At 44.0% G+C, this 16,540-nt stretch overlaps 2 protein-coding genes across 2 annotated transcripts in view; one reads left to right on the plus strand and one right to left on the minus strand.

Annotated features, from left to right (window-relative positions):
* Nucleotides 1-5,391, minus strand: part of MEIG1 (meiosis/spermiogenesis associated 1) — a 203,140-nt gene extending 197,749 nt beyond the window's left edge. The window contains exon 1 of the mRNA XM_085650588.1: nucleotides 5,270-5,391. The gene's annotated coding sequence lies outside the window, so the exon portion shown is untranslated. The remainder of the gene's footprint in view (nucleotides 1-5,269) is intronic.
* Nucleotides 5,392-6,106: 715 nt separating this feature from the next.
* The window catches only part of DCLRE1C (DNA cross-link repair 1C), a 483,826-nt gene continuing 473,392 nt past the window's right edge, over nucleotides 6,107-16,540 (plus strand). The window contains exon 1 of the mRNA XM_085652918.1: nucleotides 6,107-6,281. Within this exon, the coding sequence (XP_085509044.1) occupies nucleotides 6,173-6,281 (109 nt within the window). The 5' untranslated portion in view covers nucleotides 6,107-6,172. The remainder of the gene's footprint in view (nucleotides 6,282-16,540) is intronic.

The raw sequence follows: 16,540 nt of genomic DNA on the forward strand, positions 1-16,540 counted from the left end.
AACCGTGGTAGGATGTAGTTAAATCCCAAGTTTTACTAAAACCACATCTGTGTCCAATACTGTGTCCTGAGATGACATGGGAAACTTTTGTAATTGAAGAAAAGTGCTGCCATCATAGGTAGACCAGGAGCCAGAGATGTAGTTAAGTAGATTTATTATTTCAGGTAAGATGGTACAGGGTGCCCCACCGGGAGCAGCATCTTGCTGCTCAGCCCCACTCAATCTAACTGATCACTCATTCAAAGCATGCACACACACCCAACATTCTATGACATCACACTCATGCACGCTGAGCAGCCAGGACTAGGAAGTATAGGATATAACATATCTCCTTCCTTTAGAAACAATTAAAACAACAAGAAGCAAATTGAATGAAAATATCACATTCCATTACTAGGAAATGAAATCAATTAGATCACAAAAATCATATTAGATAAGTAAATGCATCCTTAGTTCACAATATTATTCAAATAGCATTCTAGGATATTAAGATCATCAAGATCAAATAAAATGATAAGAGATAAATGCTCACTTAAGAACATATAGCATAAATAATTGTGTTCTTCATATAAAATGGCTATGAAACATGTAAGGTCACATTTAAAAAATTGCACATGCTTCAGGCATGGTGCAATCAAAACAGATTGCAAATGTTTCAGGGAAAATGCAATCACAATACTTGCCAGGTACACCCTGAAGAACACCGCAGGGAAAATGCGATCACCACACTTACCCAGTACACTCAGAAGAACATCACAACACACCTATCTCCCTCTGCCAAAGAACATAAAAAGAAAAAAACAATTGCACATGTTCCAGCATGGATGTAATAACGCACACTAAATGACGTGCAAGGGAGAACAAAAGTGTAATGCACACCGAACATTACAGCTTAAATAGCTAGTGCACTAACAATGCAACATTCCACAGACTCAGAGGATAGTGATGAAGCGGAATAGGGAGGGTATGGAGTAGAGGGATGGCAATGAAAAGACTGCAATACGTTGATGTACACAGTAGGTACAGGAGTAACGGTCTAGCAACATCAGAAGGCTAAGGTTAGAAATATGCAAAGGCAGTTCGTATATTGCAATGATGTAAAGATGTTGTCATACTGTGCAAGTTGTTGAATAAAAAGAATTTACAAAAAAAAAAAAACAATGCAACATTGACGTGCGAGGCACAAGATAAAAATAATACACACGACAATTACAAAATGAACTCTTGAGTACTCTGCCAACGCAACCCTGACGTGCGAGGCAAAACACCTTCCCAACACAACCCTGACGTGTGAGGGACATTCCCCACGCAACCTTGATCTGCAAGGAATATTGCCAACGCAACCTTGACGTGCGAAGCAAAGCACGTTTCCAACACAACCCTGACGTGTGAAGGACATTCCCAACGCAACCATGACGTGCGAAGGACACTGCCAACGCAACCTAGATGTGCGAGGCAAAACACACACCCATCACAACCCTGACGTGTGAGGGACATTACCATCACAACCTTGACGTGCGAAGGACACTGCCAACGCAACCTTGACGTGCGAGGCAAAAAACACTCCCATCACAACCCTGACGTGTGAGGGACACTGCCAAAATAAGATATAAGCATATTCACATTAAATTTGGCTGATGGCTCTAACATAACATTACCACAGTACAATAAGCGTTAACAGTGCAGGTAAACATGTAAATATTTTCTTGCTTGTTTAACAGTTTTACAAAAACAATAAACTAAAATAACACAAAAGTAGTCATTGTTGTCCGATTTCAGAAGTAGCTTTTCTTTGACCACTATGCTGTAATGCTTCATCAAAACAAGGTACGATTCTGCATCCGACTCATGCACATAAAGATGATTTATGAATCCACAGCGCATTGAAGAAGCAAGTACGATGTGTCAGGACTTGTACGCAGACAGGTTGAAGCTCAAGTCACGCCAATAAATCCATTGAAACTAATGCAACGTGGTTGGCAAGCATCACAAAGGGTAGACAGAAAACAAATGGATTGAGCCAACCACAAGATGGCGGCACGTCACCTGCGCAGAGGCGGGTGACTCACGGCACAAACGTGCATTCACTGTCCCTGCACAACGATGCTGACATGAGAAGATGGACGTCACAAGGAGACGAATGACGCTGGAGGTACTCCGGAGGGAAGAATCGGAAAACAACGCAACAGGGATCCTCGAGGCAAGGTAAGACCTCGTGCATTAACATAGTGCGCTGTCCCATTCAAAAAAACTACGGTTGAACTGTCAGAAGGCAGTAATGGCCCACAGAAGCCCCCATTTGTAAGTGCACACAAATAATAGGCAAAACAATGCCGGCAGTACTAAGTCAAAAGACCTCCTGTGGCTTGTCATTTAAACACAACACTATGTGTAGATCTGTACTCAATTTTCACTCCACACATCGTGCCAGAGCAGTGTAACTGAAATCACAGCCTTTAAACTGGGTTACGATTTCTTCTACATGTTAACTTATTTCATGGTGCTCAACATCCCAAGCAAACGGCATCAAATAACGATCTTTTCTTCCACAAAGTCATCCAAGATGTGAATCCTGGCAGCGCTCTGTGCTCAATCACGTCACACCAAGGCTCGAAGCCTACCCCCGATCGCTACAAGTCACGGTCTCACAACTCCCCCATATGCCTCTCCTTAGCGCACATCTTCAGGATGAAAAACACTCTTGACTGCAATACAGGAACAGCAGGGTTTCTGACATTCGACGGTGTATTGAACATGAATACGCCTTACAACAAGGGCGGCTGTCAATGTCGCACTGGCCTCAGACGCTCTTCCACATGAAAGGTTTATTTTACAGGTCACTGCACACTGGGGCCCGATACTTGCCCCCGAACATAGCGTTTGTTCCAATTATGCATCTCAAAACAGGAAGCAGGTGGTAGAAAGTATCGTTCAATAAAGCATTTTGACTAGTGAAGCTCGTGTTCAGGGAAAGTCCACCAACAGCAGTGCTGACAAGTATCAGGACATCAGGCACACGATGTCAAACACTCATAGGTTGCTTATCTTCACATTGCAAATATCAACACCAGTTCTGAAGCTGACTGAAAGCTGAAAGGTTTTAGCCACAATGACCAAAACATTCAAAATAGACAGTCAGTAGGCAAGCAGGTTTCAAGCCACTCTAGCTAGACGATGTCCAACGCCCAACACATCTGTGGACTGTCTGTTGTAAAAGACACCGGTGGGGCATCCAAGGCGTTGCACAGGATTAGTTTCCAGGCTTCTTTTCAAACTCTGGCCATCTTCTCAAGTTCCTTGTGTAATTTCACGGCTCTTCATGTGTAGTCCTTTTCACAATCGTCACCATTTTTGTAATTGAAGAAAAGTGCAGCCATCATAGGTAGACCAGGAGCCAGAGACGTAGTTAAGTAGATTTATTAGTTCAGGTAAGATGGTACAGGGTGCCCCACCGGGAGCAGCATCTTGCTGCTCAGCCCCACTCAATCTAAATGATCATTCAAAGCATGCACACACACCCAACATTCTATGACATCACAATCATGCAGGCTGAGCAGCCAGGACTAGGAAGTATAGGATATAACAGAAACCATAGGGATTGATATTATGGGACCGATAAGGGAGAACAATGGTGAAGGATGGTATATACTGGTACCAATAAATTATTTTAAAAAATGGCCAGAGGTGAAATTTGTAAATACAGCCAAAGATGAAAGTGTAATATTGTTTTTGGATGAAATCTTTCAGAGAGAAGGATTACCCAATGAATCATCACAAACAATGGAGTGCAGTTTAAGAGTGTGGAAATAGAGAATTTTCTTAAACATAGAAGCATGGAACATAAACTGACTTCAATGTACTGTCCCATTGGGAATGATGAAGTGGAAAGATTCAACAGAGTGGCGAAGGAATCTTTGCAATTTTCTAAGTGCAAGAATTAAAAATGGATGGTGAGCATAAACACAATGGGGTGGATATATTGTACTACCCCTACAGTAACAGGGTATAGTTCTTTTACTGTAATGAGGGGGAGGGTGCCTTTCACAAAGGATAATCAAGAGTCAGATGGTAAATTCTAGATTACAACAGTGGTCACCGAATGTGGTGAAAAAGAACATTTGGAGGACATAGGAGAGTTATAAGGAATATAAAGAAAAGAAGTGATGCAAAAGTTAAGGAAGGGAGATGCTGTGCATGTTAAATTACAATTTAAATTGCAAAAAGGAGAATAAATATTCTGATCCATTGGAGGTGGCAAATATATTTACTAATTCCGCAAGATTGAGTGATGGTCGTGTGTGGCATATAAGTCGATTTGTGAGGTGTAAGGAGAAAAAGAGGAGGCTGTTGGAGGAGGTTAAAGAGAGAGATTACAATTGGTCAGATACACAACATTTGGGTAATGGGGTGAATGAGAATGGATGAGTGTGTGCCTAATTTAGAAAGAAGTCTAGATAAAAAAAACTTAGGACCACAATGTAATAGTAGCTCTTGAAGAGAAATCAAACGGCCTGCATATTTGCAGTATTATGTTGCTTGAATAGCTTATTCATTGCATTATATTATTCTTAGAAATGTATATTTAGAGTTATAGTTTGCCAAAGAATACCTTAGCAAAAGTTAGTCTATATCAATACTATTTTGTTAAATTCTATGTCGCAATGATTTAAAGAAAGAGGGGTGTTGTGTTACTTAATGTAATCTCCCCATGACAAAGTGTAGAATGTATTGAGTCTTCACTGGTAGACTTTTTCTTGTCATGTATAATGTTAAGAGTAAGGTAGTTGAAGATTGACTTCCATCTGAATCGGACATGTTGGTCCCTACTTATGTATATTGCTTATACGTTAACTGCAACTTGAGAAACAAACTACATGCGGAAGAAATAATCTTAACATTGATGTTTAAAAAGTATCACTTCTAATGACTGCCACTCAATGCAGAGATGCAATATAGTATATTAAGTAAATATTCTACACATCGTTTGCTGCACGATTCACATGTCAAATATATTGTTGGCTTGGCTCGTGTTAAGGCTGCGCCCAGTGTGTGGTTAGCTAAATTACTTTGCAAAAGGGTAATGATCATCAGTGCACTGCGTGGGGGGCGAAGGGGAGCAGTGCGCTCTCTAGAGAAACTGTTTCAGAGACTCGGTTATTGTCGGATTCCTATTAGAAGACGGTGTCGGGCTACATGCTCAAAGGTTGGGAGGCCTCTCACTGGACTCTACGGGCCCTCCTTACATTGCATACAGTATGAACTACTATACCTGCTTAAGTGTTACCGCTGTTTTTGACACGTGGGACCCTTCGTGTTGCTTACTCTCCACAAGCAGGCTAACCGACTCGTCCTGTTGCCTAGGTGCAGTTGACAACCGTCACCTTAGCAACGTGACGCAATTCGGAATCCAATTGCATGACAGAGTACCTGTATCAGTGTCAGCCATCTTAAAGTGTTCAGCCATCTTGAAGTGTTCAGTGAACGGAATGAACGAGTAGCTCCGTTCGAGGAAGAAAGGCTAAAACTAGATTTAGAAACTAAAAAACGCGAACTAGGCATGTACCCGATACTATTCTTTTAATTAGAGGCAGGCGTTTGAATTACCAACTAAAGCGAAGCCTAGACTAATGCGGCGGAAGAACAGAAGAAGGCGGCAATGTATGATATTTCCCCTTTATTACGTATAAAGTGAAGATGCAGGTACTGGAAACCCCTTCTTTTGAAGATGCTAGTCACACGTCTCAAAAACTTACCACAGTGTACCAAATACCAACCCGAGAACCCGCACGTGCGCAGTGAAACAAAGAGCAGACGTTTTAAAGCACGTGACAGGGAGGTATCTCATAGAAGCAAGCAAGGGAGTAGCTAAAGTATGGGATGTGAATGCGGCGGACATCTTGAGTTGTTCATCGTAGTCAGAAATACAGAGTAATTAGCACTCCAGCCCTGGGATATGTACAGGAACGTAGAGTTGACTTTGTTTGGTGGCTTGTGTCTCGTGGGTGTAGAGTTTACCCGTGGTTTTGAGTTTGTCCTTGGTTTACTCTGAGAAGCCCCAATGAGTTGGGTAGTGTTTTGTCTTTTCTCCGCCTCTTTAGGGCGGTGCGTTACTTCCGTGCAGGGAGTGAGATGCAGGGTAACGGCGGTGCGGTGATCTGTTGCTTGGGTCATCATGAGCACCTTCCAGGGTCGCATGCTGGAATATCCCAGCATTTCCATAGACCGCTTCGACAGGGAGAACTTAGCGGCCAAAGCCTACTTCCTTTCCCACTGCCACAAGGGTGAGTCTTGGAGCCTAAACGGAAACAGCCGTTTCCCTCCCTGCCAGCTGAGGAAATGGAGTGTTTCACTTGAGGGTTCGCTCAGCATCGACGAATTTAATTTACCCCACAGAGTCTGATTTTAGTTCTCTTAGTGTCAGTTTTCAGCATTGTGAACAGACGCAACTCCAAGTGGTTTGCATGGTCCGGTCTCCTGAGGCGAAAAGCCGGGAGGTGACATCGCTGATTGTAATTATTTGTGTTTTTACTGGTGTGTTTTTATAAATAGCTACTTCTCACTCAGGCACTTCAGGGCGACGTGCAGCGGACCCAGCGCTGTCACGGGACACCCTCTACCTGCCTTCATCGCCGCTAGCCACGCCCACTCTGTGGCCACGCCCCCTCCCCGCCCTAAAGGTCCACTACTTAAATGTGCATTCTCAGAACGCGCAGCGGGCGCGACGAAGTTGCGCCTAAGTTAAGCCCGTCTGCGCCCGTCCGCGACTGGCCGGGACTAGGGGCGTCTCACCCTGCCCCACTCACCACCTACACCCCGGACCAACTTCGTAGCTACCAGGGCCACTGGCCCATCCCGGCGACAACAATTTCCCGGATATCTGCTCTTGGCATAACTCCCCCCACCCCCCTGTCTGGCCCTGTTCCCACAGGTGATACCTCTCCTACGAGTTATGAGTCAGTCCCTTTGCCTATTCCTAAAAACTTCACTGCCTTCTACCTTAATACTCGGTCTGCTGTTGCCCATGCGCACGAACTCTCGGTCCTGTTGGACCTTCATGCCCCCGATCTTCTCTTTTTAACCGAGACCTGGTTTGGCGATGACTCCCTCCCTGCCCTCCTTTCCACCTTACCGGCCTCCTACTATGCCCTTAGGGCGGATCGTTCTTCAGGTAGAGCTGGGGGCGGCGTGGCGGTCATCGCACGTACCGATCTCCCTTTCCAAGTTCTTTCCTTACCTACCATTGCCACCACCGAATTTCTGGTGATTCGCACAGTTTCCATCTCTCCCCCTCTAACCTGCTTCCTCACCTACCGCCCTCCTCAGTCCCCCCTGCAGTTTCTCCCCGACTTTTTGGAGGCCCTGGCTACCATCACAGTCAATAATTCCTCCATCTTGCTCCTTGGCGATTTTAATTTCTGGCCCTCTGATCCCGCCGAATGTCCGTCATCAAAGGAATTTTCCGAAACCCTTCACTCCCTAAACTTTATATCACACGTTCACTCCCCTACCCACATTAAAGGTCATCGGCTTGACCAGATCTGGTCCCTGAACTGCCCTGTGGAATCACTTTCTATCTCTCCTTGTTCTTGGTCTGATCACCACCTGATCTCCTTCCTCCTTCCTATTCTCCCTCCAGCTAAGCCCCCCCGGCCCAAAAACACCTGGGTCCGCTCATGGGGCCGTGTCAACCTCGAGAATCTCTCCTCTCTTCTTACCCGCTCTCTCCCCTCTCTTCAGGGCCTCACCACCGCCTCCCAGGTTGATACCATAGATCAGTGGCTCTCCCATAGCTGCGACTCCGTTGCCCCGCTCAAGCGCATCTCTTCCAAACGCGACAAAGACGCTAATCGGTGGTTTAATAAAGAGCTCAAAACCACCAAATTAGCAGTCCGTCGCGCGGAGCGGGCCTGGAGGAGAAACTATTGCCCCACTTTGAAACTGGAATACTCTAACATCCTGAGCCAGTACAAAAAAGACATCTTGGAGGCTAAAACATCTTATTTCTCCTCCAAGATTTTAGCAGCAGAGAACCAGTCTAAGGAGATTTTTACCATCGTTCACAACCTGGCGTTCTCAGACCGAATTACTCTAAAACCAGTCCCGTCTGAAGATCTTTGCCTCTCTCTCAATGATTATTTCATTCACAAAATTTTAACCATCAAGGCCAACATCCCTCCTCCTTCCCCCTCTTTTGATGCTCCTCGATATCCTCCCCCCAAGGGCGCACTGACCACCCTTCCTCCAATCACTAAGGAAAATCTCACCTCTCTGATCCCTTTGATCAAATCTGGCTCCCCACACGATCCCTGTCCTGCCCATATCCTCCGCCACATCTTTGTCTCTTGCCCAGACCCTCCCCTTCATCTCCTAAATAGCTCCCTCTCTCAAGGTATAGTCCCCAGCTCCCTGAAATCCGCGGTAATTGTGCCCATTTTGAAAAAACCGGGGGCAGACCCTTCTGTCCCAGCCAATTTCCGCCCCATCTCCATTTTGCCATTTTTGGCTAAAGTGCTCGAGCGCCACGTCACTCGCGCCCTGAGTTCCTTTGTGGAGAAGCACGGAGCCCTTGCCTCCCGCCAAGCTGGCTTCCGCCCCGCACACTCTACGGAGTCCGTTGTTATGTCGGTTCTAGACACCCTCAGGGAGGGCATGGATACCAATCAGCACCAGGCCCTTGTGCTCCTCGATCTCTCAGCCGCCTTTGATACAGTGGATCATAACATTCTACTTTCCCGTATCGGGGCGGCGGGGATCGGGGGGACTGCCCTGGTCTGGCTATCCTCCTTCCTGAGCAACCGCACCCAGGCTGTCCGCCTGGGTAAATTCACAGCGGACACCCGGAAAGTTCAGTGCGGGGTCCCCCAAGGTTCCTCTCTCTCTCCCCCCTTCTGTTTAATTTGTATATTGCCCCTTTAATTTTTTCTCTTCAACAGATGGAGGTCACCGTTTTCAATTATGCGGATGACCTCCAGCTGGTCTTTAATCTCTCTTCTCCCTCTGCTGTCCTTAACTTCCAAACTGTCATGCTTCATATCAGGGACTGGATGAACCACAACCACCTGAAACTCAACCCTGATAAAACCGAGTTGGTGCTGACGGGCGGTTCATCCAGCCCCTGGTCCCCTCTTTTCTGGCCCCCCGCCCTTGGTCCCTCTCCTGCTCCCTCTTCCTCAGTTAAAACTTTAGGCATAAAACTTAATTCTCAACTCACCCTTCACTCCCAGGTCAGCTCTGTGGTATCCTCTTCTTTCCTCTCTCTGCGCACTATACGCAGGGTGTCCCGCTTCTTCACTTTTTCTGCCCTCAAACTCATTATCTTGGCCATGGTGATGTCCCGCCTGGACTATGGGAACGCCCTGTATGCCGGTATCCCCGCATACAGTTTGCGTCGCCTACAACAGATACAAAACCAGGCGGCTCGCCTGGTCTTCAATCTCCCTAAATTTCACCATTCCACCCCACTTCTGAATTCACTACATTGGCTCCCCGTGCGAGCTAGAATTCAATTCAAGCTCGCATCCATTATCTTTTTGGCCCGATCGGGCTTGGCGCCAGCCTTCATTTCTTCTGAAATTGCCTCTTATATCCCCACCAGGACTCTACGTTCCTCCTCACCATCCCACGCTTCCGGAGAAAGAAGTGGGGAGGATCTAAATTTGCTATCCTTGCCCCTACCCTCTGGAATTCCCTTCCCCTTGAACTTCGTTCCATCACCCTCTATTCACAGTTCCGCAAATGCCTTAAAACCCACTTATTCGCTAAATCTCTTGTATAAACACTCCCCCTTCCCTCCTTGTTTTTTAACCTCAGTTTCCCGTCAGCCATAGCGCCAAGAAACCGCTGGTATACGTGCGCTCTATAAATACTTTCAAACTCAAACTCATGGCCGTAGCGCACAAACGTGCATTCAAAACATGTTCAGGAAGAGTGGCAACTGTATATCTTACTTTAGGATCTTTCAAGACTGCTCCAAGTGATACTGGTCTAATAGGGCTAAAGCAACATTAGTAATACTCTTCCGTGCGTGGAAAACTGAAGAATCGTTTCAAACGCGTCCAGTTTCTTTGCGCACCAAAACCTTTAGTTGCACTTTTCATGTCATGAAAGATCTAGACCTCGCTCACGTTCTATCTTGAAATCACAAGTACGCTGATTAATGTCTACATTCCTACAGAGGATTAGATACTCGGCAGGAGCACTGGTCAATGTGGCCTCATTGTGCGTGATCCAGCGCAAGACTGGGAAAATGGGGAACAACATATACCGATATCCTCCCAGCGTCGCAGACCCGTCGTCACGCACACTCATTCATACATGCATTCATTGGTGGGGCCCATAACACTAACTCACACACATCAACATTGACGAGTTTACACACACAGGAGGGATGAGTAATTCAAGCGCTGGACATGTGGGGATACACCTTATAACCTATAGGGAGAGAAGAATTATTTTACAAAATATACATTAACATTTGTCGCCTATAGATCCCTATTCTCAAAGATCAAGGCACTCCACCCACTTGGTCAGCGGACCAATTAGTTGGATTGGTTGATGGTGATTTAGAACCAGCTGAAACACATTTAAGAATCGGAATCCTTATTTCTCTAAATGAAAAACCACAAACTCATATTTCCTTGTTAATCCATTTTTGTTATCTAAATTTTTATAATGATTTATATTTGCATTTGTCTCGTCAAAGTTTTTAGAATTTCTAGATCAATTCAAGTAAATCACAGAACATCATATTTACCTAATCTGGCTATCTGGGGTTCTCTAATTCATTGCTTCTGCACAATCAAATTTGTCGTAAATTGTCCGAATAAAGCAAGCCAAGGCTCAAAGTCCTCTGCTCAGCACGTTACAGTCCCCAATTTTATCAAAGGACCAGAAATCGTGCAAGCATCTATCATAGCCCGTGGATTTGGAATATGTTTGCAGTCATCAAGCGGTCGGGCAGCATCTGGACCATCAAGAAAAGGCATTGCATCGCATCAGAGAGAGGCTAGCGTTGCGTAATTTCTCACTATCCCACTAAACCAGGTTAACATGATACATTTTTAGGCCTAGAACAGTGGTGATTGGCTGGTTTGGATCGTCTGATTCTTATTCCCAGTTTCTCAGTACAGTTCGAGGGGTGAGGTCACTAGTCCGCTCTTGTATCGGCTTGTTCCGGTTTACTGTAAGGTTGATTGTTCCCTTATCTTGGCTGACCACCAATTTCTTATCCTTGACCAGGATCATGATGTATAAAGGTCACTAAGAAGTTCACGATACTGTTTGTACATGTGCGGTTGACTCTGCGTCTCACGAGACGGTTGCCACTTCTGCGTGCGATGTCAGCGGCCATTTTGGATTAAGCTCAGATGTCAACTTAAGTGAAACAAACACAAAGGAATAATTAATTCATAGAAATGATGATTCTAATGTTAACCCCTTACTAATCCCTCTATGTGCTTGTATTTATCTAGCATATAGCGACATTTAAAGCCATTATATTCACCTTTTCGATCCTCCACGAAGGTGCAAACGTTACAAAAGCAACATATGCAATATTCTATTACCACATATACTACTGTTAATACGCGTACAGATTTTAGTTATAAGAGTTATTTAGCCATGCAAATAGCAAATCCCATTTGTAGTTTGTTTTTATAATGTTGATTAGTATACATGCAACACTTGTTTAATAATATTATAGTTAATAGATTATATAATTAGTATTTTCATGCAAGAGTATCGGAGGTATACAAAATTTTGCACTACCTGCTCCATCAATCCCCCCTTTGGTGATTATATCACCACAATACCTAAAATGTTGTACATTTTTTATAAAAGAAATGAATTCAAGAATTCTTAACTTTGTTAGTTCACATTTCTGTTTCACCTATCTCTTCTTCTCTTGCTTTTCTACACATACTATCTATCATTTCTTCTAACTCCACTATTCAAATTCTCTTTCTTGTCTTTTATTCTCTCTCTTTTTCAAAGTTTCTCTTTTTAAGTTTTTCTGTATTTTCTTTCTTTTGCAACATAAACATCCTAGTCTTAAAATTAATACAAAAAATATTACACATGTTAAAGGAAATAGGATTTTACCTATAAATGTACTACCTAATCTTAATAGGAAATCTTTAATAGAGGATTATTTTTTTCCCAATCTTTTCCCAAACACCTTCAACCTCCAGTGGTAAAATTTCTTCATGAAAATCAGTTATATTTTTAATGTACGTCTTTAGATCTTGACTTTCGTCAGGAATGTAAGTTCAACAATTGAACTTGAGGTGACGTTCCTCAGTTTTAATCCTTTTAATCTTTGCCTATTTGCACTTTGTCGATATAAAAAACGAATTGTTGCATATTTCCACATTGTAGATTTTAAAAACAAACTGTGTTATTTTTGCTACGTAGTTGATCCTAGCTGTCTCTGGGCTTTGGGACACTCTCCTGCGCAGCGGAGCCAGCGCTGTTGTAGGGAGGGCCATAACTTCGCCGCCATCACCACCCACGAGACACTAGGCCACGCCCCTAATGCTAAGCCACGCCCCCTCCTCTTCCCCATAACAATGCTCACTCCCCGGAAGCGCAGCGGACGAGCGCAGCGGGCGCGCCCTCAGCACGCCGAAGACTAGCCCGTCTGTGCCCGTCCGGGCCAGGACGGGGCACGGTGCAGAGGACTATGCTCTACCCACTCTTAAAAGACTGGTAAGATCCCCTAGTCAACTAACAGCGCTACGCCCGATCACGAACACTAGGTGTACAACGCTCGAACTCCACAAATCCGGAGTCACCTCTTGCCCAAACTGCAACCTTGCCCTTACCATTCGCCAACCATATTCTGATGCTACGAGGAAGCACAGGAAACGCAAACAGCCCTGTAACGCTGTGGCACAAGAATATTTACTTTATAGTACTAACTGCCGTCCACTACCGAAACACAAATTAGACCTCTTTAACCTCCTATTGGAAGATAAACCTAGCGTCCTCTTCCTGACAGAAACGTGGCTACACGAGAGTGCTGGCCCAGACGTTGCTACTGCCCTCCCCGCCAACTCTGCAATCATCAGGATAGATAGAAATAAACAACTAGGTGGTGGAATTGCAATCATTTTCAACAGAGACATGAAATGTACGTTAGAACCAGTCGACATTCCTGACTGCGAAGCCGGCTTTTTTAAAATATCGTTGAACCCGAACTTTACGATGTCTGGCCTATTGATATACCGGCCCCTTGGCAATTCATCCCAATGGGCGTCAAATCTAGCCGATTATATTACTCCGTACTATATAGCCTCCAAAAGCTTTTCACTTATTGGTGACCTTAATTTACATCTTGACGACCCTTCTATCCCCTTTTGCTCAAATTTGTTAGATGATCTGACGGCCCTTAACCTGACCTTAGTCAATTTTGGATCTACCCATAAAGCGAGCCATTTACTCGACCCCATTATTTCTAATATCAACGAGCTAAAATGGCATGACACCATCCCAATTTGCTGGTCTGACAACCATCTAGTAAAATTTAGCATTAATCTCCCACCTACCACTAGTATACAATCTGTTTTTTCAGCTACATCCAGGAAAAACTGGAAATTACTGGACATGGCAAAACTTAACGCTGCACTCCATGAAAACCCTCCTACAAAAGGTCATAACATGGATAGCTTAGCAGCAGCTACTCAACAATGGCTTAGTGATGCCGCGGATCATTGCTTACCCACCCCTCATATCAAAGGAAACAGACACCGTCACCCTGCCCCATGGTTTAATGACCTTTTGAAGATTGAAAAATCGAAATGTAAGGCGCTTGAGGGTCAATGGCGTAAAGACTACGCCCCTGACGTAAAAAAGACCTACCATGAAGCCAGAAATGTATACCACACTGCTTGCGCGAAAGCGCGAGCTCTGTTTGTTTCAAATACCATCATGGAAGCTACCAATAAGCCGAAAACTCTGTTCAATAAGGTTAAAGAACTTGCAGGTGCACAAACCACAGCTACGGCTCCCCCTCTTAACACTCATCAATGTCAAGATCTAGCCTGCTTTTTCACCGAAAAAATTGAGAACATCATCAGGGACATTAAAACAAATATCCCATATCATATACCATATCCCACGAAACACTCATCAAGGCGTTATACAGAAACTGTGTCCATGGGAAAGCGCTCGAATGGATCCGGTCCTTTTTGGCTCAACGGACATTCCAAATTACATCCTCCTTGGCCTGCTCCGACACTTTTAAAGCCCCTCACGGAGTGCCTCAGGGATCTATTTTGAGCCCCCTGTTTTTTAATCTGTACCTCAGACCCCTGGCCGACCTAGCGGAAGGAACTGGACTTACCCTCATGACCTACGCCGACGATTCCCAAATTATCTTCTCCCTATCTGAATCTTGTCCATCATCTCCGTCTCTCCTTAAATTAGGGCTTCAAAGCATCCTTAACTGGATGACAAGAAATCAATTAAAACTTAACGGAGACAAAACAGAGATTCTTCTCTTAGGGAAACAACGAGATCTTTGGAATCCCTCTCACTGGCCCAGTCAGATGGGAACTTTTCCCACCCCAGTTACTCAAGTACGTAATTTAGGAGTCATCATGGATAGCTCCCTTTCCATGAATCAACAGGCCAGTAAAGTTGTCGGCCTATGCCTTACCATTATCAAATGGCTGAGGAAAATCCTTTGGATGCTGCCCTCCTCCACTCAAAAAACCGTAGTCAATGCCCTCATAACATCACGGCTTGACTACGGCAATATTCTGTACCTTGGTTCCAACAAAGCGGTAGTCAGTAGACTACAGCTTGTCCAAAATGCAGCTGTTCGATTACTGTGCAGAATCCCCAAAAACTCCGGAGTCTCGAGCTACCGCCGTGAACTCCACTGGCTCAGGGTGGAAAGTAGAATCCGTTTCAAAGCCCTGAACTACATGTTCAGAATTAAAGCTGGCATTGCACCAAATTACCTTCTAGCGTTGGCTCATCCCTACACTTCCAAGCGAAACCTTCGCTCGCAATCAGCTGCCAACTTCTGCGTTCCAAGATTCAAACTGGCAAGAATGGGAGGCAGATCTTTCGCCCACCTTGGACCACCCCTTTGGAACGCACTCCCTCCTTTCATTCGTAAGGAGGAAAATCATGCCAGGTTTAGAAGGCACGTCAAGACTTGGCTGTTCGATCAATGACTAGAACAGCCAGTATTCCCCTGCCATCATTATGCTGTGTCTCGGCGCCAGGAAACTCTTTTTGGGTAGCTATTGCGCCGTATAAATTAAAAAAATAAATAAATAAACAATGTTGAACTTTCAGCATTCCACAGACTCCACCCTCTTTTGCCAAAATTATATCAAGGGCAAGTCGATTCTGCATTACCATGGCACGTATGGCAACCATCTCAGTATTTACCAATAAAAATCCTCCGGTGGTGCTTGTTGACAAGCGATCCACTACTGTTAATAATTTCCTAATTTTGTGTGCATTCAGAGATATTCCCACTGCTGGTATCAATGCTCCAAAGATGACTCCCACAATTTCTGACCAAGATTCTCTTTTTCTACGTGTTAGTTGACTACCTAACCCATATACACCATCTCTTCCCCTTCCCACATGGAATATCTTTGGGAAAACCAGGCCTACATAACATGTGCCAAACCAATGGTCTGGTAGCCGATAATATGCTTTGTTCCCGCAGATAAAATATATTCCAGGAAAAAAACTGGATCATTTCCTCCTTCAAATCCCCATCCACCCATGATTCGATATGTATATTCCAGGAAAAACTGGATCATTTCCTCCTTTAAATCCCCATCCACCCATGATTCGATATATATCATGGCAATCACGTGTGCCCACAAAATAATTATCATATGCAGTTTGATTCCTTCTAATGCACAATTTTCCTTTCTGATGCCAATCTAAAGCCATTGTTGGACAAGCTTCTCCTTTCAAATGTTTTTCTCTTTCAACATCCCAAACTGTCTTTTCTTTTCCTTCAGGTATTTTCCTTTGCATCTTTAATCTCCTTTCTTCAACCATATCTAAGAAAATCCTTTCCTCCTTCTTTAAGATACAAGTTAGATTATTTCTAAATATGGATTCTAATGTTAGTTCTTTAGTTTCTAAGAAAATTTTACCTAACACTTTTGCAGGCTTCACTTTATTCAATTTGTTAACTACAGGTACTTGTGAAAATATGTTACCTCCTTCTGAAAAATAATATTCTAATTTCCCTATTTTGTAAAACAAACATGCTATTACACTACAGGTTATTCCATATGTTACTGGGAGGTGATGATATGTCACTCCCTCAGACACAGATGCAGGTAACTGCAGGCAGACATAGCAGTCCCTGACGTCCATCGTTTTTACATATTCGTATAGTAATTTTGAAAATACATTGTTAGAGAAATCATTTATAGACCTGTCTTTATGTAAATAATTGCTATCTATTTTAGTCGGATATACTTTCTGAATCTTTTCTACTTTAGTTTTATTTTCACTATGTCCTTCTATTGTTTCTAGTGTAACTTTAAATGAAATCATT

Source organism: Triturus cristatus, chromosome 4_1 (genome assembly GCF_964204655.1).
Source record: "Triturus cristatus chromosome 4_1, aTriCri1.1, whole genome shotgun sequence".
NCBI classification, from domain to species: Eukaryota; Metazoa; Chordata; class Amphibia; order Caudata; family Salamandridae; genus Triturus; species Triturus cristatus.